We start from the raw sequence: 23389 nt of genomic DNA, 5'->3' as shown, positions 1-23389 counted from the left end.
AGTTGATCTACATGTTTCAACAATTGATGGAAAAATCTCCAGGTTTTCTTCAGGACCGATGGTGCTAACCAGGGCGGTCTACACGCGCTAAGGTGTACCCTACCCTTGGTTAGATTAAAAAATTCCTACTGTAATTACAGTGGGAATGTACTGACGATGCGGGGAGAAGGTGCCTCGAAGATGCCGAGGACACGTTATCGTGATTCACCTTAATTTGGTGAAAAGGTTAGATCAGCTCTTCAGCCTACAACCGTATCCCGCCACCGCGTCCCGAGAGTACTTGTGCTCCTCCATGGTTATACCTTCCAGTTTTTCGTATACTGTGTTCTTGATTATACCTGAAAGAGGGAGTACAAATCCTAGAAATTCTACCATAGTAGTATTGAAAGGGCATTTCTCCAGGTTTGCCTATAATGTGTTCTCAGACTTTGAGGAACTGCTCTTACTTGCTCCTGATGTTCTTCCTCAGTAACTGAGTAAATTAAAATATCATCTATGTAGATGATTACAAATTTATCTATAAAGTCACATAAGACATCATTAATGAAATGCTAGAAAGCAGCAGGGACTTTACATAGCCCATACAACATTACTTGGTTCTCAAACAAGCCGTAGTTTGTCCTGAATACCCTTTTTGATTTGCCCCTTTTGCATAGTCCAATCTGCTGATAGGAACCTCTGAGATCTAATTTGGTATAAATTTGCACCCCTTTTATTTGAGCTAAAAGCACAGAGATTAGATGAAACGGAGTGTGATTTTTAATTGTGATATGATTGATTGCTCTATTTTCTATGCAGGTCCTTAGATTACCCCCTTTCTTTGTAACGAAGGAAAGTGGTGGTGAAACTGGAGACTGAGATGACCTGATCTGTTATCTAAGTATTGTTTTAAATATTCTTAAAGATGTTGGTTTTCCTTTTCTGTCACTGCATAGATTCGACTACAGAGTAGTAAACTTGAGGCAAGTTCAAACTCAATTTTGCAGTCATATGACCTATGTGGGGAAAGTTTTTTCCTCCTCCACTTGATAAAACACATTTTTATCTCTTTACTGATCAGTGGTCTCATTAGTTTGTATCACACACATTGAAACCCCACTTTCACAAAGCTGGGTTGCTGCATTTGATTTTTGATGTTTCAATTTTTGAAAAACAATTTCCCAGGCAATATTCAGAATTAATTTGAACTGTCCTTGCACTCCAATTTATAGAGGGATTGTGTTATGTTAACCAAAGGAGTCCCAATATGAGTTGAAACTGTGGAGCATCCATTAAATTAAACTGTGTAACTTCCTGATGTACTCCTAAGGATAGTAATTGCACTGGTTCAGTGCGACTTTAAATTGATCCTGATGTATGTTTGGTGCCATCTACAGCTCTGACAGCTTTGCTTTTATTTTTCCTGATGGCCTTTATTACTATGTGATCAGCAAACACAAGGTCACAAAAGTTTCATTTAGTCCCTGAGTCAATCATCACTGATACATCCTTAAGGAAAATATGTTGAAATGTCAATGTCAACCAAAGGACTAAATGAGGTGACGATGTTTGCAATCTATTGACCCCCAGATGATCCGTAGTTAAGTTGTTTTCTGATCCGCACTCACCAGTCCAACTCTCTTTACTGGTGGTGCTTTGAGTTTTTCTTCATCTGCACCTTAGGTTTTCTTGGCCATGTCATTACAAAGTGTCCACTAGCTCCACAGTAGAGGCACAATTTATTCTGTGTTCTTGTCTTTTTCTTCTTTAGCTAGTGGACTTCTAATGGTGTCTATTTGCATTAGTTCTATTCCTGACTGACCTTCAATGGTTCTTTCAGATTCTGATTTAATCCTATCAGATCTAGGCAAACTGGGTCAGAATTTTTATTTCTTTTCTTGTTTTCTCTAATTATGATGAAAATCTTTCTCCAACACCAAATTCACCAATGCTGAAATCTCCGTCGGCCAATTAGGAATTTGTGCTAAAGCTTCCTTCAGTTTGTCTTTTAAGCCTCATTAGAAGACGGCTGTTCTTTTTTTCTCAGGCCAATCAGTTTCTACTAAAGTGTTAAATTGAGCCAGATAAGTAACCAACTCTCAATTTTCTTGTCTAAACTCTAATAGCTCATTGTCGGTTGCTTGTGATGCCTTCCTTCTATCAAATATTCAAAGAAATTCTTTCTTGAATTCCTCAAAGTCAAATAAAATCACATCATCCTTCGTTACTAGAGGCATAGACCAAGATGCTGCATCACCTTTAAGATGGGATAAAATAAACAATACTCAAGACTGTGCATCGGAAAAAATCATTGGACAAAACACAAATTGTAGGGAACATTGTGTCAGACAAAGTTGATTTTTTTGAGGATCTCCACTAAACCCTCTTGGGGCACTAGGGGGGTCCATTGAGATACTGAATGAATTATTTGAGTAGGTGTGGATGATATAGAGCTTGTGGTAGGACTAGAGGATTTTGATTTAGGGCTTTTTAAACTAGCTTTTGACACAATCTCACTCGCCCAAGTGGCTAAATCTGTTGTTTCCCTTCTAGAGCTTACTGTTTCATATTGAAGGGTTTGTTATCCTCCCTCATTGCCAATAACACCTTTTGGATACACCCTTAGTTCTCTCCCAAAATATTTAGGTTTAGACATTCAGCTATTCTGCTCAAGTGCAAGTACCTACGTTGGCACTTCACTCTGTCAGGATCTTCTAGTAGTTGACAGACTTGCACTGGAGCAGAACAACAACAGTTCCCAATATCCCTTATGGAACACCAGCAGCTCTATAGACAATGAGTACCAAGCACAGTGGCATTCCAAGGGGGAAAGGGCACATGGAGTAAAGAAGAGACGCCTGACAACTGTGGTTTCTTCTCCAGTAGGTCTTTTCTCTCTTCTGTCTAGCGTTCTACAGTGTAAACCTTCCTTTGTGATGTGGAAACTGCAAGAGAATATAAGCAGATCATGCGTTACCCTACTCCACAACAATGTACAAAGAAAGGTAGCGGTGGACAACAGGGTAGCACATGAATTATACAACAGTATATTACAAGAATTTTTTTTATATAGTGAAGTACCAGTGTTGGTGCCACTTCAAGGTAACATGAGACACCCCGCTACCATAGATGTCACCCCATAGAAGTACCAAAGAACTCCTATGTAATTTCAAATAGCACAAAGTTACCTCGGCACTCTTCATGTTTTTATATCACTATATTTGGATATTATAGTAATAGGATAGCAATGTGACAAACTCACAGGTAAATAGTCCAAACATGTCAATTGAAAACCAGAGAAGCTTAATAGCATCATTCCATTTTCAATTGTGGTGACCTCATACTTAACAATGTAAATCAAGTATATACAGTGAGAAGCTACAAGTGTTATTTTCGTAGACGATTTCACGGAGGTCCTATTCATATAGCCTCTCTGTTGTCACTGATGGAAACAGCCGACACGTGTTTCGTTACGTTGGTAACTTCTTCAAGGTATGAATGTCCTAAAAGCGTCAATCCGAATAGTTGAGTGCATTCCCATGAATAAGGGAGACATCCATAACTTGAATAGTCATATATGGGGACATGTGTTTTGTGCCAACCTTTAGTTAGTCGAATATATAGAAAGAGACAAATTACTTGTGGAAGGTATATTGCGGTATTTAGCCTTCCAATACTTCTATGTCAAGTCTTTGTAAGTGTGTGTCAATCCTACTTCATGTATTTGGTGTAGGTTGGCAAGATTAAAAGATTCAAGTGTAGGTCTTGGAATTTCAATTATAGCATCTAGGGCTGTGATATGCCCCCTATTCTCGGCGCAACGCGCCGTGTTTCGGTCGTAATGTCCGACATTATGACCGAAACACGGCGAGTTGCGCCGAGAATTGGGGGGCATATCACAGCCCTAGATGCTATAATTGAAATTCCAATTACATTTCCAAGAAACTAAAGTAATGTAATTAAATATTAGTAATCTTTTTCTTCCAGAAAATTTCACTGTTCGCATGCGGAATGTGGTGACAGGGAGAGCGAAAGGGAATGCGATAGAAGGTAATTGTTTTCTTTTTTAACTCAACAACTTGAATGCTTGTTTTTTCAGTTTTTTTCTTGTAATTTTCTATTCTGTAATGTAGCTCGACAAAGAAGGAAATTGCAGGTAAGTTTTATTGCTTTTCTTCCTTTCCATTTTTCTCTCAGCACGATTGTTTATTTAGCATGAATTCGCAAAGTCAGGATTAAGCTTTATGTTGAAACACTACCTTCCACAGCATTTCTACATACTTTGCTCTATGACCTCCTGATGTAATTTAAGGAACACGGCATGCAGGCTCAGGGCAAGAAACACAAATCTCTCAGCAAGGCACTCTCAGAAACGAGACACTACTCAGAAAATGAACTGTCTCCTCACAAGAAAGTTACAGGAGAAACAAAATGATGAAACCAAGACTCTTCTACCCTCATTAAACTTCCATGAAAGAGAGCTTGGAATAAGGCTGCTTCATGAGGAATTTCTTCAATGAAGTACGTGTTTGTTATTTAGCGTGCTTCAAATTCCATTCATCGCTGGGGGGAAAACATCTAGCGCTGCAGGGAAAGCTGTCCTGGCACACATGTTTAGCTTCCAGCACTGCCAGCTCATTCTCCAATCATTGTTCTGAGTGATCTTTTGCCACCTTGTTTTACTTTTACTGGTGGATACACTTGCCAGTATTGAGTGGTTTGCAGGAAAGCTTCTAAGGAGCCTGATAATCAGTCCCACGTTCCATTATTAATGGTTCAGGGGGAACAGAGGTTCTCAAACCTGGTTCAACTCCTTTTAATATGGAAAAATGAATAACTTGGTACATTTTAGTCAGTCAGTTAAAGAACTTTATTCGGTCATTACGACCATCAAAGTACATTTTAGTGTTCTCTGCTAGTGTCAAACAATATGTCACGTGATTGGTAAATGTTTCTATAGAGTACGGTCTAACAAAACGTAGTTGGTACTTGTGATCACCTTTTAGTTTTAATTTTTTTGTGCTGAGTTAGATCTTATGTCCAATCTGGAAAGTTGGTTCTTTGTTTCTTTTCTTGTCATCACAATACTTATGAAGATCTTTTGCGTGTGTTAGATTTTGTACTGCTGATTGATGAACTTAAGCCAAATGCTGGACAATATCTTTTATAACTGGTATCTCTATATTTCCACATTCGACCAAAGAGTTAAGATGTCGGCCATAATTCATATAGAAGGGTGATTAGCCAGTGGAATCATTTTCTGCATTGTTATGAGCAAATTCTGCTGTCCACCATTATTCAGATCAAGCCCCTATCCTGATCTAACAAAAACAGCCTAAGGTATTGTTCTAACTCTTGATTTGGTCCTCTCAGTTTGCCCATCAGTCTCTGGGTGGAAACTTGTTGAGTATCGGGACTCTAGCCCACTAGTGAAGCCTCTCCAGAAGTTAGATACAAACTGAGTACCCCTATCGGTGATAATTATCTTGGGTTTGCCATAAATTTGAATTATGTGTTGATTGAACTGCTGTGTCAATTGTTCATCTCTGGAAATACCTTTTAAGGCAACAAAATATGTAATTTTAGTGAAGGTGTCTACACAAACAAGAATTGTGTTATATCCTTGACTAGAAGGTAGGTTTGTTATGAGAGCTAGGGACATGGTGTGCCAAGGGTATGTTGTAGTTGATAAGGATTGTAATAGCCCCTTGGGGACCTATCGTTCCGATTTTCCCGAGCACAGATCTCACAACCAGTCACATACTGGTGAATGTCCTTGTTCATTTGCGGCTACTAAAACTTTCATTTATTCAGATCTTCAGTTTATAGGATTCCTTTATGCCTTGCCAAAGGACTGTCATGCCATTCATATAATGCTCTTGTCTGTAGTTCTTTAGTGAGTAAATATAAAGCTCCATCCTGATAAGTTAGTTGGTCTCGGACCTCTCTTTTTGGATCTTGATCTGCCCATTGCTTCATTTCTTTAGAATTCAAAGATTGAATGATTTCTTCCTCAAAGGTCTCCTTGGAGAATGCACCTACAATCTATTCTGGAGGAATTATCTTCTGAACTTCAGTTGAGTTTTTCTGAATCTCTGTATTCAATATTGATAAAGCATCAGATTTTCCATTCTTATTTCCCGGCCTATAAGTGATTATGAAATCATACCTTGCTGTTTGTCTAAGACACCAGCAGGGTTACAACGTCTACTTAACAGATTCCAACTTTTTTGTGATCATCGGGGGTTGGTCACAAATAGCACAAAAACTGAATTTATGGCCTTTAATTTTCACAGGTCATACAGGGGCAGCCCGCAGCTGGGTGGGGCACCGTTGGAAAAGGTCGACACCTTTGATTACTTAGGTGTCAGACTCTCTGACAAAATGCCTTGGAAGCCTCATGTAGCAAAGATGCTTCTGGGAGATAAACGGGCAGCTGGAGTAATAGGAAAAGAACATCACCCCTCGCACACCAGGCCAGTAGCCCCTGCCCTCCAAGTCTATGATGCTAAGTCAGTTAGCTCTGCTCTCTACGGAGCAGAGATCTGGGGATTCGATAAGCTCAATGACCTCTGTAGATCCAAGCACAAATTCCTCAGAGACTTGGTGATGCTACCCAAAAATGTCCCTCTTACTCCCCTAATGCTGCAAGATTACGCCCACTGCTATTCTGGGCCTGCATTAGACAGACCCCAGAGCTTCTCCCTTACGCCGATGTCCTCACCGAAATCATCCTTTTGGACGCTGGCGGTAAGATAGGATGGATCTCAAATGTAAAAAAAATGCTAACATCTGTCAGCCTCCAAGCTTATTGGGATAGCCAGGTACCCCTAAGGAGAGACAACCTCAAATGGCTTTACTGGGAATAGGTAGGTCATCTGGAGAGTAGCAATTCAAATGTGGGTAGATTAACAAAAGAGTTTTTTATGCACAAACAAAACAGATACATCAAGCCTTTCCTTGATATAATTCAGGTCCAGAGGGACAGGAAGTTGTACATATACTTCAGATATGGAACTCTCCCTGTTCGCAGTGTGACTGCTAAGTGGCACTCCTGCAACAAGACCCCAAAAGGCTATCCATGCTGCAACGCCCAGATAAAAAGTGTCGCACATCTACTATTTGCCTGCCCGGCATATAAAAATCTGCAGGCAAAGTAGATAAGATCCTATGCATCCTTAGGTCCGATCCCAGACCTCTTTTTGCTTGCTGCGTAGCAAAGTTTCTTGGCCAGGTGTGGCTAACTAGGTGGAAGGTCCTTTTGAGAGTAGCATAGCCACAACTTGATTGAGGCTGCAATATACATGTGCTATGACCTTAAGTCCGCTTGGCCAATTAAACAATCTTTTTCCATGCACAAGCACTTTATTAGTTACTTTTGACGCCATCTTAGGGCAAATTTATAATGTCCCAGCAAAATATCAAATGTCTATAACATTTTTGATGGTTTGATAACAAAACGAAATGTTATCTGTTTCTAACCTATTGTTACCGTATATTTCTATTTGTTGTATTAATTGCATATTTTTATCTGATGAACCCCTTTTTTTAACAATTCGAATACAACAATTGTTTTATCATGTCCAGGACCAAACAGACCACTATGTATTATTGTCCGTTTATATGTTGTCCATGGCATTATGTAATTGCACTTTTATTCTTTAAAAAAAAGTATTTCGATAGCTTTTATGACATTATTGGTCGTATAAAGCTTTACAACAACAGCAAAGGAATCATAAGCAGCAAATTATAATGACCATCTGAGTTGTCAGGGTGTTAAAGTTCCAGCTGATCTTAAAGATGTCAAGTGCCTACGGTCAGTGAATACTGTCACAGCGTGACTTGCTCCCTGTAAATAATGCTTCCACTCTTTGAAGTCATCCTTTATAACTAGCAGTTCTTTTTCTGGGCATTGTATAATTCACTTCTGCTGGATTTTATTTTCTGAAGAGATAAGCTACAGGTGCAATTGTCCTGTTAGATTGTGCCTTTGAGACAGGATCCCTCCAATGGCCAATTCTGATGCATCCGTCTGTAGATAGAACAGTTCAGAGGTATCAGCATGAAGTTGAAATGGGGCGGAGGGGAACATTTTCTTCAGGGAGTTGAACACTTCTTCCGCTTCGTCTGACCATTTGAAAGGCACTCCTTTCTTCAATAACAGCATAAGAGGAATCATCTTTTGTGAGAATTAATGGATACACCTCTGATAGGAAATAGCAAAGCCTAGGAAACTCTGGAATTCCTTTACTGTTGACAATTTCCAATCTGTGACAGCCTTTACCTTTTGCTCATCCATGGTTATACCTCCAGGGCAAAATACAACTCCTAGAAATTCTACTGTAGTCTTGTTGAAAGTGCATTTCTCCAGCTTTAAATATAACTTGATCTCTGTCTTTGAAGTACCTCTCTTACTTACTCAGTAGTTGAGTAAATTAAAATATCATCTATGTAGACAATTGCACATTTTTCTATAAAGCCACTTAAGACATCATTAATAAAAAGCTGAAAAACAGCAGGGGCATTACATAGCCCATATGGCATTACTTGGTACTCAAACAAGCCATAGTTTGTCCTGGATGCAGTTTTCTATTTGTCCCCTTCTTGTAGTCTAATCAGGTGATAGGCGATTCAGATTGTGATTCGATTGAATGCTCTATAATCTGTGCAGGTCCTTAAATCACCCCCTAAAACTGGAGACTGAGATGGCCTGATAATTCTGTTGTATAAGCATTTTTTAAAGCTATTCTTTTTGATGTTGGTTCTCCTTTTCTGTCAGTGCATTGATTCAACTACAGGGTAAATTCGAGCTTGGTTCAAACTGAATTTTGCAGTTGTATGACCAATGTTGGGAAAGTTTCTTCCGCTTCCATTTGATAAAACACATTTGTATAATCTCTATACTCATCAGTGATCTCATTCGTTTGTATCACAGAAATTGAAACTCCACATTTACAAAACTGGGTTGCTGTATGTGATTCATGATGTTATTCAATCTTTGAAAAATAATTTTCCAGCCAATGTTTAGAATTCATTTCATTTGTCCTTTTACTCCAATTTTTAGTGGGATTGTGTTATGTTAACCAGGGGAGTCCCAATTTGAGTTGAAACTGTGGAGCATCTATTGCTTGCTTTTTTCATGCCTTGTATAAGTCATTTACATTTCCGAAATATGATAGTAATGCAATTAAATCTTAGTTATTTTTTCTTCCAGAATCTTTTCTTAGCGATGTTAGGGATCAGGCCTTGAGGAGACTGACGAGGGAGGTTCAAACAGGTAATTGTTTTCTTTTTTAACTTGACAATTTGAATGCTTGTGTTTTCTGCTTCTTCTCGTCATTTTCTATTCTTTAATGTAGATCAACAGAAAAGAAATTGCAGGTTAGTATTAATGCTTTTCTTCATTTCCTAGAGTTATATATTCAGCAAGATCTTTTATTTAACATAAATCCGCAATGTCAGGAATAAGCTCTATTTTGAGACACAATCTTCCGTAGCGTTTCAACATTCATTGCTCTATGACCTCCTGAGGTAATTCAAGGAGCACCATGCTAAGGGTCAGGACAAGAGACACTAAATCTCATCAAGGCACTCTCAGAACCGAGGCTCTGCCCAGGAAAATGAACTGTCTCCTCACAAGGAAGTTACAAAAGGAATTAAATGACACAACCAAGATGCTTTAACCCAAACTAAACTTACGCAATGGAGAGCTTAGCATAAGGATGCTTTTTCAGGAATTTCATCAGGAGAGTGAAATGGCATTCGTTAGTTAGTGCACGCTTCACATTCCATTCATGGTTGGAGGGAAAACAACTAGCATGTTGTAGGGAAAGCTGAGCTTGCAAACATCTTTAGTTTCCAGCCCTGCCAGCTCAGTCTCCAATCGTTACTCCAGTTAATCCTTTGCCACCTTCTGGTAATTTTACTGGTTGATATACTGGCCAGTATTTGGTGGGTATACTTGGCCTGCTCCCCCGAACTGCTCCTGCTTTCACTTGAGAGTCCTCTATCATGGCGGCCAGGAGGCCGGGTGGCCCTCATTGTGGACCAGGCCCAGGAGACATTTGGTGAGCCCCAGGTCGAGGGAGCTTGAAAGGCTCTTTTCCTGTTGCCTCTTTGGGCCTGGGCTTCATTGACATGGGTTGACTTGCTTTATCAGGATGCCTGTTAGGGATCCAAAACAAGGTCCCTGGAGGGGTCTTTGGATCTTTAACTCGATAGAGACCCCATGCACCCTTCTTCTGGCCCAGCCTACAGTTGACCCTCTCCCCCTAGGTACATCCATCCCCATAGGACACTACCGACCAGGGGAGATCTACTTTAAACCAGCAACTGACTAGCTGGGGCACCAGGAATCCTTGGACAAATAATGGAATCATATCAAGCCCGCTTGGTGGGCCCTTGGCCAGGCCCCTGCATCCCTTTGCTCACAGCCATAATGCCAGGTGGATGGAACAGATTAACCTCAGCATTGTACCAGCAAAAGATGGGTAAAGATGCTCCATGGGCCCTCAATAATTCACTTCTAACTATTGCTGACTCCATGGATGCGCCATTGGTTGTGGATTAAGATGATCAGACCTCTACTGTTGTCATGCTCCAGACCATCACACACTCTAAATCCATGCTGGCAACAAAATTAGTGTATTCAGGTGGATGTCTTCATTCTCAGACAAGATCTCTTGAAGCATCCAATATCAAGCTTCATGCCTGGAGTTTGTCTGATCACACCCCTTTAGAGATGCATGTTCATTGCGGCCGTCCGTACTCCTAGATACCCTGGCTGCTCAGCTCTTGGTTGCTGACCCAAAAGCCCTTCAAGGACACTCTGAGCAACAATATGACACAATTCTTTGGGGAAAATATTGCATCCGTAAACTCCACTGCATCTTAGGAGGCGCCTACTGTGTGGTAATGAGCAGGGAAGTGATTTCACAACTGGTCCACCATATCGGACTAGAACACACAAGATTGTGGCCCAGGATCAGACAGTGGAGGAGGCGTAGTGCACCTATCCTGAGAAGAAGCAGCATGCATTGACACAGCCACGTTCGCCCTCAGGTGCTCTGAAAGGATGAAGCAGGAAACTGTGGCAGGTGTCTCAGAGTCGCCTTTATGAACAAAACAATAAGACTTCAACATTGGTTAAAACACACATAGAATCCAATTCACAACCTTGATTAAGGATGAGCCAGGCAATACTCACTCTGCCATCTACTAGGCAGAACTCAATGCTGAGCCACAAAGTCACTCAGTGGCAGAACTTCAATCATGCCTTCAATCATGCCTCCACCGCCAAACCTTGTTGTCTGAGTGCTTATCAACAGCGATCGCTAGAGGATCCGCTCACAGCAACTGAGTTCACGGATGCTATCGGTCAACTGGCAGGTGGGAAAGCCATGGGTTTCAGTGGCCAAGCCAACATGCTCATACAGCTGCTACTGGACCTATACACAGAGGCACATAACAGTGGGTATCTTTCCTTCGGGAGACATGGAAGAATCTCACATTGTCACTGTTCTTAAACCAGGCTGCACTCAGCATTGATGTTTATAGTTTCAAACAGTTACTTTGAATCCAATTTGCAATGTGAGACATGCAACTCCAAAAATGATTTGCCTCCTCTTCAACATCAGAAGAAACTGACCCCACAAGTTATGTGTTATCGACGTGGGAAAATACTTTGAAGCCAAAACTTCAGATAAGATAGGCCAGAGGGGTGACATAGATATTAAAAAGTGAGGGGCTAAGAGAGGACCCCTGAGGCACCCCACAAGGGAAGGAGAATGGGTTTGAGATAAAATCTCCGGGCACCACTACCTGCTCCTTCTCACACAAAATGGAGCAAACCTTGGGGCAACATGGGGTTATCATCTTTGCCAACTGTTGACAACAACTTTCTAAGGTCACTATTGAATTTACCCGAGTACCCATATCCTCCCACTGCTGTGGGACACTGGTGTAAAATCATTCTCAAGTAAGGCAAGACTGGGCCCAATTTAGATCTTGGTGGGACTACTGTCCTCCTGCCGTAATGGCGGTCCAAAGTACTCAGTTGAGCTGAAAGTGGTCACCTTTTTTCAGGGTCCCACTTCCGATTAAGTCTTGAAATGCCATTGTCCAGATCTTTTCTGTGCTGCTGCTACTTGAGTACGACACTCAGCAACCCCTTTGTTGACAGAATCAAAGGTAGGCTTCTGTGTCACTTGTCTCACCATGAATAGTATGGTAACATTTGCTTTCACCTTGTGTATTTTTACAGTGCTCTTAAATGGTATTTTTTTGTGTCATGCATAAGTGTACATCTTACCACTTATTGTGGTAACATGAACACACCTATAGTGACACATAAAAAAATATTTTGACGGAGGTGGCAGGTGGGTGTTATGCTTGTAGTGACTGTGGATCTACATTCAATAGTGTGAATGTGCAGGAATTTATATAGCGCAAATCACCAAGCGGTCGCTTAGGGAACCTGTCCTGGTATTCCGCTGTGAGATAACCCGGCAGGGCATCTGCAAGGTGAAAGCCAGGCATCCCGCCGCGAGGGGCCCATGTGGAGATTAAGCAAGCTATTGCCCAGAGTCGCAGAGTGTGAACCCATGAATCGAGTATGCACTGGAGCGAGAATTATCGAGTCCATGGACATTTATGGACTCACGACCCAGCCAAGCCGGGAATTGAACCCTGGTGCCGGGCTGACCTCTGCTTCCAGGTCTGCCTCCTCTAACCTGTGAGCCACACTTCTCCACACGATAGTGTGTGTATGTTGTTAGTGTCTAATGCTATGTGTAAACAAAAAGGACAGTACACATTACCTACATATACATTATGACACCTTCACAACATATATATGTGTTTTAAGATAATGGCACGTAGTACTTACCTGTCTCCAGACCAGCAGGACCTCACTCCATCAAGACTCCGCTGCCAGGATACCTCCAGCACATTGTAACAAGCTTGACGGCGGCGGAGTACTGTCAGCCAGCAGAGAAGACTGCTGTGGCCGTTGGAACCTGGCTATAGCCACAACATCTTAACATGGCTGGTGGACCGCCGTCATCTTGATAAAGTACTTGGGACCGCCTCCGCAGCAGTACACTGATGGTAGTCCCACCAAGATCTAAATCAGGCCATTAGACCTATTTGGGAAAGATTGAGGTCCACTTCGACCTCAGACAACTACTACTGTAAAAACTGACTAACTAACCTCAAGACATTACTAACTAAACTGGGTTTGGATGGCTTTTGCTGAAATGAGTTCCACGTGAATCCCCTTGCTAAGTCTTGTGTTAAGGAACTGGAGTGGGCCAATGTCTGTGGTTCCGAAGTTAGGCATAAGAACGTAGGAACCCACTCCCTCGATTATATGGACCTTAAGTACCACTATAGGTTTGAAGACTTTCTAGACTTCCTTTCCCATAAAGACCTTTTCCCAATAGTGGATGGGTACTCTTGACCAGAGTACTGGGTGCCCAGTCTGCCGACAGGCGGGTGAGACACTTATATATTATTTCTTTTTCAGCCCCGGCTATGACTGTCCAAAGAAAAAGTTGTTACTCCTGATCTGCAGACAGCTGGGCATAAGACAGTGCTACACTGTATTTAGTCATTTAGGGTGTTGCGTGCTGAAATGAATGAGGCAATCGTGTGTGCGGCATCGAAGTTCCTACATTTGAGTTGTGAAGGAAGTGGCCTGTTTAGGGTCACCCAGGTCACTTATGACCACCTCTCAGCCTTCCATACCAAATAAAGAGTCAGTCTGACAGTAGAGAATACAAACTAAAAACTATTTATTCATATACACTTGGAGCAGAGCCCAGTCTGCCCAGTCTGCCCAGTCACTAAGAGTGCTGCAGAGGGACTGAAATCGACAAGCATTAAGATACATTATGTACATTTCGCAATTGGGCTGAAACATGCCCACAATGGAATTTTCCAGGCATGTGCAGCTTAAGCAGTGAATGCAGAAAAAATAGTTTTAACGCTCATATCTTACACAAAGTTACAAAGTCCAAGGTTGTTCTATAAAGGCCCTCCACAGACAAGTGGGAGAGGGCCCCTCTCTAGTGAGAAAGGTATACACTAATAGGAACAGTGTACTCATTACGGGAACAAGCCTACATGGCAGAAAACGAAACTTACAATGGAACATTTCTCAGACTAAACTAACTTAGTTTTGAAAAGCCTAAAATGGTGCCTGCAAGGAAAATGGCGCAGTGATTGCTAACTTAAGCAGGGCAATGCACAAACATAAACATTTCTAGTTTAACAGACCCTCCTTTTAGCATGAGCTAAAACATTTTCTAACAACAACAAGGAAAACAGGAGACCAGAAAAACAGGAAACCAGAAACAATAACAAGAAATTCTTATGAGAATCCTCATGGAATATGTTTTCAGTATTGGGAAAGGAAACTGTAAGGAGGGAAGAAGGGTCGAAAATGCCCTCATCGATATTCATGAGGTCCTCTCAGCCACGGCCCGTAAAGGGCGTGCCACCGGGCGTGACGTGGGGCGGGGGTGGGGCAGGGTGGGGGTTGTAAAATGTGGCATACAGACGATTTCAGGTAACGAAAAAAATATATAAAAAGTATTTTGTTGCGCGCGGGCTGCATCGCATTTGGCTCCTATTGTCCATCAATAAGTTGGCACTCTTGACCACTGGTGATGGAGCTTGCACTGTTCGAAGCTCTTTAATGGATCCCATGTCAATCAAGATGGTATACCTCCTTGGCATTACTTTGGTCTTCCCTAACTAACTGTTCAAACAACTAGAATAAAAGAAGCCAAAATCCTCCACTAATTGCAGCTAATTTCATTGGTACTATACCTAAGTACAACCTATCTTATGCAGTCCATCCCTAATCTCTTTTCTCCTTGGACTAAATTTCCCTTAGCCGAGGGCGCAAATTGTACCTGGTAGCTCCAGGCACCATGTTATCAGTAAACAAAGGCTCTTGGATAGCTCGTATTTCTGGGGAGCAGCCTCGTTCAGCACATCCTCATTCTCTTTATCCGTTTGCGTCCACATTAGCTGGGCATCGATGAAGGGGACAAACCAAGGCACCTGCACGCACACTGTGCCCCCAATCCTGTCCTTGACCCACCGGTTGTAGGGCAGAGGCAACGGAACCCTCCGATAGTGGGTCACATGGACACAGTTCTTATGGCCAGCAACCTTCACAGCAGTATGTGTCACCAACAGAACCTGCTCAGGGCCCTTCCAGCATGGCTCCAAACTTTTCTTCCTCTGGAAATTGCGCAACAGGACAAAGTCACCTGGCTGGATTTCGTGGCCGGGTCCCTTTGGTGTAGAAGGCAGGGACACTCGCACCGGTTGGTGAATAGAACTTACATTTTCTGTTAACTAGCCTAGGTAATCAAGCAACACACAGTACTAAATATCTGAGAACCTACAGGGACGCCCCAGAGGTTTGCCGGGGGCCCAAACATGACCTCGTAAGGAGACAATCCTGTCCTAGAATGTGCTGCCATTCTCGTTGACAAGAGTACTAACGGTAAAGCATCTGGCCACTTTAACACTGTGGTCGCCTGAATTTTGGCCAATTTCAGTTTGAGAGTACCCTTGTACTTCTCAACGAAACCCCCTGACTGTGGATGATTGGCAGTATCAGACTACAGGAGGTAGCCCAGAAACCCTATAGAGACCAGGGCCAACATCTGTAACATAGAACAACGTCTCTAAGGGTGTAAGTTACAGGTCAATTTTATCTGGAGCACAATTAGTTGCTCAGAGCACAAGGGGTGAACAGGGTGAGAAATGATTCAGATTGACAATACAGTATTGTTGTATATATTACTTCCTATATTTAGAAAGACATGAAAAAACATGAAAAATCACTGTGTTCCATTCAATGGCATATAACTTGTGTGATACTGTGTATAAGTGCTCGTGAAATAGTAAACTGCGCAAGTGACACATGAGAAAGTATGTACAGCGACAAGGAGGGGCGCAATAAACAAACCATAGTGTACAGAATTTAAGCATAGAAATACCCAAACAATGAATGTAATTATATAAGAAGGTTTAGATGAGTATCCTTGAAGGATTGGCACCGTAAATTATGCTGTGCGAGTCAACGGCTTTTCGGCCTGTAGGGATGTTAGGCCATAATCAGGACCAGGTTACAATTATTTACATGACAGTGCTGTTGATGAGAATAAGGACACTCAATGGTCGACCAAGAGAAAAGGAAAGTTTACAGGAAGATTTAAGATGAGCTCAAATGACAGAACGTGGCATATAAGGCGTTAGGTGAAGGAATACCGCATGTCTAGGCTCGGAGAGAAAGGTGGCAGGGTGCAGGACGTGCTGTCCCTGCCAGGGATTCAAAAAAGGTGCTGGAAGGTGTTTGACATGCTGGAGAAATTAGCAAGGATATCTATAGGTGGTGGGAAATTGCTAGGAAGGGCCTCGATCGGCCGAGGAGACTTGCAGGGAAGATGGTGAAGCTCACCCAGTAATGAAACCGGTGGAGTGGACCAGCATGAGAGAAGCTGGTGATTGAGCTGAGATGCACAAACACGCTGTTGTCAGGATAAGTGAGGACGCATCCATCCGGATAATGGGGGAGCAAGATAAATGCCTTAGAAGCGTTGTTCTATGTTACACAGTGGATGATTGGCAGCATGGAATTTTTGTTTTACATGGAGACCCTCACAAATTAATAAATCACTTTCGCATTTGTCACTCCAGATAACTCGGGGCAAGCCGAAATGAGGAAAGAACTCCTTCAGGAGTACATTTGCAGTTGTAATGGATGTATTAACTGTAGTGTGGTAAGCCTCAACCCATTTACTAAATGCACATACAACCACCAAAACATACTTAAGATTATTGCATCTCTCTAATTCAATATAGCCCATTTGAAGGACTTCAAAAGGGAAAGTGGGTAGTGCAGGTGTACCCTTCCCAGGATTATGCATTATGCAAATCATGCAATATTTCACCAACTGCGCATCTGTCTTAGAGCTATTGTCATTCTGCCATACAGGGGTTAACAGCTTACAAATGCCTTTTGCACTAATGTGAGCTGGACCATGTGCCATAGCAACCACAGGAAGAACAAATACATCTGGCAACATCCATCTCTGCTTCCCTGATTTATCAATCCAACATCCTTCCTCATTTAACTGTGCTGTTTCACTTTGTATCGCCTTTACACTTTCAAGGGTATTCTCAAACATGACAACTTTAGGGACCCATCTAGCTGGACCGGCTACAAACATATGTTTCATCTTTTTGTTTGGGCCATTTTCTTAGCTGTCTGAACTGCAAAAGCATTTCCTCTACCCTCGTCATCAGTAACCTTCCTGTGGGCACTACATTTAATTATGGCCAATTTCTTGGGGAGCGTTAAAGCAGACAAAAGCCTCAATATGAGGTGCCCATGCTGAATCTTAGTGCCAAGAGAAGTGCCCTCTCTGTTCCCAGAGTGACCCAAAATTATGCGCGACCCCCAAAGGCATACTGGCTGTCAGTATAAATGTTGACAACCAGTCCCTCGCTCAATTCGTAAGCTCGAATAAGAGCAGCGAGCTCAGCAGCTTGAGCCGACTGATAGGGGACCCGTGATGTCTCTACCACTGTGCGCAACGTAGTGACAGTATAAGCTGCCGTCGTGGTGCCATCTGGTAATTTAAAAAAGAGCCATCAACATATAGTTCTCCTTGGGAGTCAGATAAGCGAACATCAGTCAGGTCTACCCGTCCCTTCTTCCCTTCTTCGGTCCGGTAGATACAATCATGCTTATCGACTGCACCTTTCTCAGAAGGGAGGAGCATAAAGTGGCTGGATTCAGAGTAGAACATCTTTTAATTGTAATATGCTTAGCAAAGAGGGTCATTTCATAGCTGGTATGACGTGCACTGGTGAGGGGCTGTGTCTTTGTCTTATTTAGAAGTGCATCGACAGCATGGGGTACCATAACTGTGAGGTCAGTATCCAAGCACAAGTCCAGCCGATAGTCAAATTGAAGTGGCCACAGCCGCGACCCCTCTCAGACAACTCGGGAGGTCCCTTGTGACTGGATCAAGCACAGCAGAGAAATAAGCACACCACCATTGCTTATCCCCAAATTTTGGTGTTAGGACAGAAAGCGCGCAGCCAGCCATCTCGTGGACATAGAGCACAAACGATTTGCCATAATCAGGTGTGCCTAGCACTGGACCTGAACAAAGTGCAGTTTTCAAAAGCTCAAAAGACTGCTGTCATTCAGGCGTCCAAAGCGAAGGCTCATGCACTTCATTTGTTGTTAATGCAAGCAAAGGTTTAATTAGCAGGGAAAAGTTAGGTATCCATTGACGACAGTTGGAAGTGATTCCTATAAAAGCCTGCACATCTTTCTGAGTTTGTGGAATGAGCATTTTAACGATGGTACTGATGCGCTCAGGGGTCAACCTCCTGACCTAAGTAGGTGGCCTCATTTCGACAATACTGAAATTCAGAAAGGGAAACCTTATGTCCATGATGAGCCAAATGCAACAATAATTTGACTGTACTGTCTCTGTAACCCTGTTCTGTATCAGAAGCAATAAGAAGGTAATTTACATACTGCACTAATACATCACCTGGAGGAAGCGATAGTAAATACAATTTACCCTTTAATGCTTGACTATAAATACTAGGGGCCCGATTCACAGAACTAACTTAAGACAAAATCCTAAACTTACTACCATTTTTGTATTCACAGAAGGCACTTACTCATTTTGGTATTCACAGAAGGCACTTACTCATTTCGGTATTCACAGAAGTTAGGAGTCCTAACTTTAGGACTCCTAAACGCCTTCTGTGAATACCGAAAGTCTTAAAATTAGGATTTTTCTCAGTTTAGTAGTAGTATAGTTAGGACTCCTAACTTTAGGACTCCTAAATGCCTTCTGTGAATACCGAAAGTCTTAAAATTAGGATTTTTCTCAATTTAGTAGTCCTAAGTTTAGGACTCCTAACTTTAGGACTCCTAAATGCCTTCTGTGAATACCGAAAGCCTTAAAATTAGAATTTTTCTCAGTTTAGTAGTAGTATAGTTAGGACTCCTAACTTTAGGACTCCTAAATGCCTTCTGTGAATACCGAAAGTCTTAAAATTAGGATTTTTCTCAATTTAGTAGTCCTATGTTTAGACTTAGGACTACTAAATTGAGAAAAATCCTAATTTTAAGACTTTCGGTATTCACAGAAGGCATTTAGGAGTCCTAAAGTTAGGAGTCCTAACTATACTACTACTAAACTGAGAAAAATCCTAATTTTAAGGCTTTCGGTATTCACAGAAGGCATTTAGGAGTCCTAAAGTTAGGACTCCTAACTTCTGTGAATACCGAAATGAGTAAGTGCGTTCTGTGAATACCAAAATGAGTAAGTGCCTTCTGTGAATACCAAAATGGTAGTAAGTTTAGGATTTTGTCTTAAGTTAGTTCTGTGAATCGGGCCCTAGGACTCTCCGTATTGCCCTGAGGAGCGCGACAGAATCTAAAACTACTACCAGCCATTGTAAACCCAAACAAATATCTACTGTCTGGATGGATAGAAATGCTAAAGAAAGTATTTTTCAAATCAATAACAGAGAAAAATTTAGCAGTAGAAGGAATCATTGTCAAAAGCGTAGTAATATCAGGAACTACAGGAATCTGTGGAACCACTATTTTATTAACCTCGCGTAGATCAGACAAAACGATAAACGTCATCAGCATCCTAAGAGGAGCCTGAGGGTGCCCTTTTAAGAATCGGAAGACTAGGACTATTACAAATATTGCCAGACATTTCCTTAACTACTCCCTTCTGTATCAAGTCCTGAATAATCTGAAGAAGAGCCCGTTCACCTGCCTGCCGTATCTTGTACTGAGGAATATGAGGCAAAACGAGATTCTCCTTACTTGTATGGAATCTGGTGGTATATGCAACACTCCCACATCCGTGTCACCTGTAGCCCATAGAGTGGTTGGGACATCAGCAAATTCAGCTGGGAGGGGTGCATCATGAGACACTTTTTAGAACTCACATCCAGACCCATAGTGATATAGACACCAGCAGGAGAACAATAGATAGTAGCATGCAACTTCTTCTGCAAATCTAAACCCATCAAATTCTCACCACAATTGGATGTCGATAAAAACTGAGATTCCAAAGTAAAGGGACCACAGTCAATGCAAGGGGACGTGAAATGGGGCTTACAACCGGTACACCTGAAAAAGCTACCAAAACATGTTTGTGGCTAGACAGGGCTGCCCCAGGGACCATATGTCGGGAAACAGAACTCTTTGTCGCACCTGTGTCCACCAAAAAGTCCATAGTCGAACCTTGCAAATCTGCTGTGACATAAGGACCACGCTGATCTACAAGTATCTGAACTGGTACCTCTCCCTGGCTGTCCTAGCTATACGATATACCTGTCACCTCATCCATATCGTAATCATCATGATAATACTGGCCATCATGAGGGCTATCAAAGTAATTATCAGAACAACCCTGTGAAACCGTAGCATTCTGAGCTCTCTCTGTCCCTTTAAAAAAAAAAAATATATATATGTTTGTCAACGAGAGGGTGATAAACAGAAGGCAGGAGAAAATACACGATATTGAGTATATACGGACATCAAAAACCATAATTACACACTTGATAAAGAAGAAAGAAGGAGGGAATTCTTTAAAAAATCATTCATAGACCAGCAAGGATAATTAGATCAGTCTAGACCGCCACTATATGTTGCTGGCTATGCCATCTAGAACAGAGATCCCCAGATTGCATTACATTTGACTACAGAGTGAATGTCTCTTGTCTTAGCCCGCGCTTGTTCCATATTGAATGTTTGTCTTACTAGCAGCCACCAATCCATGACGGAGGGGGGTTTTGGTCATATCCACACCCTAGCAATTGTTAATCTTGCAGAGACTAGTAAAATAGCAAGCAGACCATTGTATTTAGAGCTCATGATCCTGCATTCCATCATAATTTTGATAGCGGACAAAGGTACTTCAATCCCCAGCTTCTGAAGTAAAACATTCCCAAGCTTCTGCCAAAATGCTGTCAATTCTGGACACCTTATAAACATTTGTTTGATGTCAGCCGCATAGATATTACATGTTGGACATTTTGTCCGATCACTAAATTGTGTTATTATCAGATTACCATTTAACTATTCTTTCTGGAGTATAGTATAAAAGACATATCGTACGATGTTGCTGCAACCGCAGATTAGTAGAGTGCACAGCCTTGTCTATAGTACTAAGAGCTTGCAATATAGTACTAGCCGTACCGGCATCTCCAACACCTTACTCCACTGATCAGCTAAACTCTCAGTCATCTGATCTATAGCTACTTAGCCATTTGTACACCCTACTATTCAGAGACTTTGACTCTACTGCATACAACAAGCCCCATACAATAGAGCCTGTTATATTTACCAGATTTAAATCTCGTAAGAAATAGTCCCGGATTTGATAGTATTTAAACAGCATATGGTCTGGTAGTTTATGCTTGGTCTGCAATCTCTCAAACAAGACAAATTCACTGTAGTCATACAGATCCCCTAAACATGCAACGCCACATCTAGCCCAGTTTTTAACCACAGCATCGTGGAATATCTCTGGCAATCCTAGATTGTGCCAGAGAGGAAACTTGTCGTGATAAGGAGAGATGTTGCCTCTAAGCAGGATAGCATGACAAATGAATATACTGTCCAGTATAGTCTTGAATTTTACCCTTTTGAAATAGTTTGGGTCGTTAATTCTATAAAGGAACATACTGCTCTCCCCCCAAGGCAAACTCGTGACAGAAAATAGTACTAGCAGGATTGATGAGGCTGTGAAGACGGCCAAACTAAGCTAACCAAAAGTATATTTTAAAATCAGGGAGCTCAAGACCCCCTTAACTGAAAGGGAGTTTCAGCCGATCTATCGCTCGTCTCGATTTCTTGTATCCCCATATGAAACTGCCTAACGTTCCATCTAATCGGTACAAAAATTAATTGGGAACGTGCAATGTAATAGAACAGAAAAGATAAAGGAACTTAGGCAGGATGTTCATCTTTATGATATTAATTTGGCCAATAATACCAAGAGGTAGATTATGCAATTTTTTTAGAGACTTAGTTGTCTCTTTTAGCAGTATCTCGTATTTAAGTAGAATATTCTGTCTACTTGTGCCGATATCCTGACCCCCAAATAAGTAGCGACGAACAGACTCCCTGCACAGGGGCTGACGATTTATGATTAAGGAGAACTTGGGTTTTATTTACATTTATTTTATAGCCTGAAATTGAGCCAAACCCGCCTGCTACTTCTGTTATCACTTTTAGTGTTTCTCCTGATTTTGTGGAAAAGACCGCTATATCATCCTCATATGCGATGAACTTGAGAGAGCTTGTTCCAGACATAAAAGCACATATTTAGGGGTTATTTTGCAGAACCAAAATAAATGGCTCCATATAGAGAGCAAATAGTGAAGGTGAAAGGGGACATCCCTGGCGAGTACCACAGAGTACCCGAAAAATAGACGACTGCAGACCCAAATTTGTTAATTTAGCACATGGCTCATCATATAAGGCTTGTATCCACTTCTTGAATTGGCCCTTGTTCCCAAAGGCTGAAAGTGTGGCCCAGAGGAACTTCCACCCCACTCGGTCGAACACTTTTTCTGCATCTAACAACATCATACCGAGTGGGGTTGATCTTATATTTGCCACATCAAAAGCTGTCACTGCCAGATTAATGTGAGCAGTAGTGTCTCTCCCTTGAATGAACCCATGCTGATGGGGGGAGACCAAGCTAGACATTATTGGGGCAAGGTGATTTGCATGGATTTTTGCATAAATGTTTGCGTCGGCCTTGATGAGTGAGATTGGCCGATACGACCCACACTCATCCACTGTTTTTTTTTTTCAAGATAAAAATGATTTCCGTCATATTCCATGATTCGGGGGTTATTACCATTTATTCCCACATGCTCTATTACCTAACTGAACGGCAGCAACAAAGCATCTTTAAAAAATTTATAAAATTCCAGAGGAATGGAATCTTCCCCCGCTGCTTTGCCTGATGGTAGCGCACTAATTGCCAATTCTATCTCTTCGCTTAAAATACCCTCATCCAGAGAATCAGATATCTCACTCCCCATATTTATCAAAGAACTATTCTGGGTATAACTGAGAATGTCTTCCTGTTTTGGTTGGATCGTTGGAGTATACAACGTTTGATAGTATCGAGCAAATTGTTCAAGTATCTTTTGTGGATGCTCATATGATATATAATTCGGTCCCTTAATAGCTTTTACATGAACCTTAGCCCTATCATCTGCTACTTTAAAGGCAAGAATCTTTATTTATTGAAGCTTGCCACACTTTTCTCCCTGAATGCATTCTTCAGAGTAGATCTAAGCGCGATTAAAGCTAGCC

At 41.7% G+C, this 23389-nt stretch overlaps 1 protein-coding gene across 2 annotated transcripts in view; it reads left to right on the top strand.

Moving 5' to 3' along the window:
• Positions 1-23389, top strand: part of LOC146861821 (uncharacterized) — a 1143841-nt gene that overhangs the window by 199764 nt on the left and 920688 nt on the right. For both annotated transcript variants that reach the window (XM_085643198.1, XM_085643199.1), the window contains exons 4-5: positions 3967-4029; positions 9194-9256. In XM_085643198.1, coding sequence (XP_085499324.1) covers positions 3967-4029; positions 9194-9256 — 126 coding nt within the window. The remainder of the gene's footprint in view (positions 1-3966; positions 4030-9193; positions 9257-23389) is intronic.

The sequence above is a fragment of the Triturus cristatus genome, chromosome 2_2 (genome assembly GCF_964204655.1).
Source record: "Triturus cristatus chromosome 2_2, aTriCri1.1, whole genome shotgun sequence".
NCBI classification, from domain to species: Eukaryota; Metazoa; Chordata; class Amphibia; order Caudata; family Salamandridae; genus Triturus; species Triturus cristatus.
The sequence above is the reverse complement of the archived record's forward strand: the minus strand, read 5'-3'. Positions and strand labels throughout refer to the sequence as shown.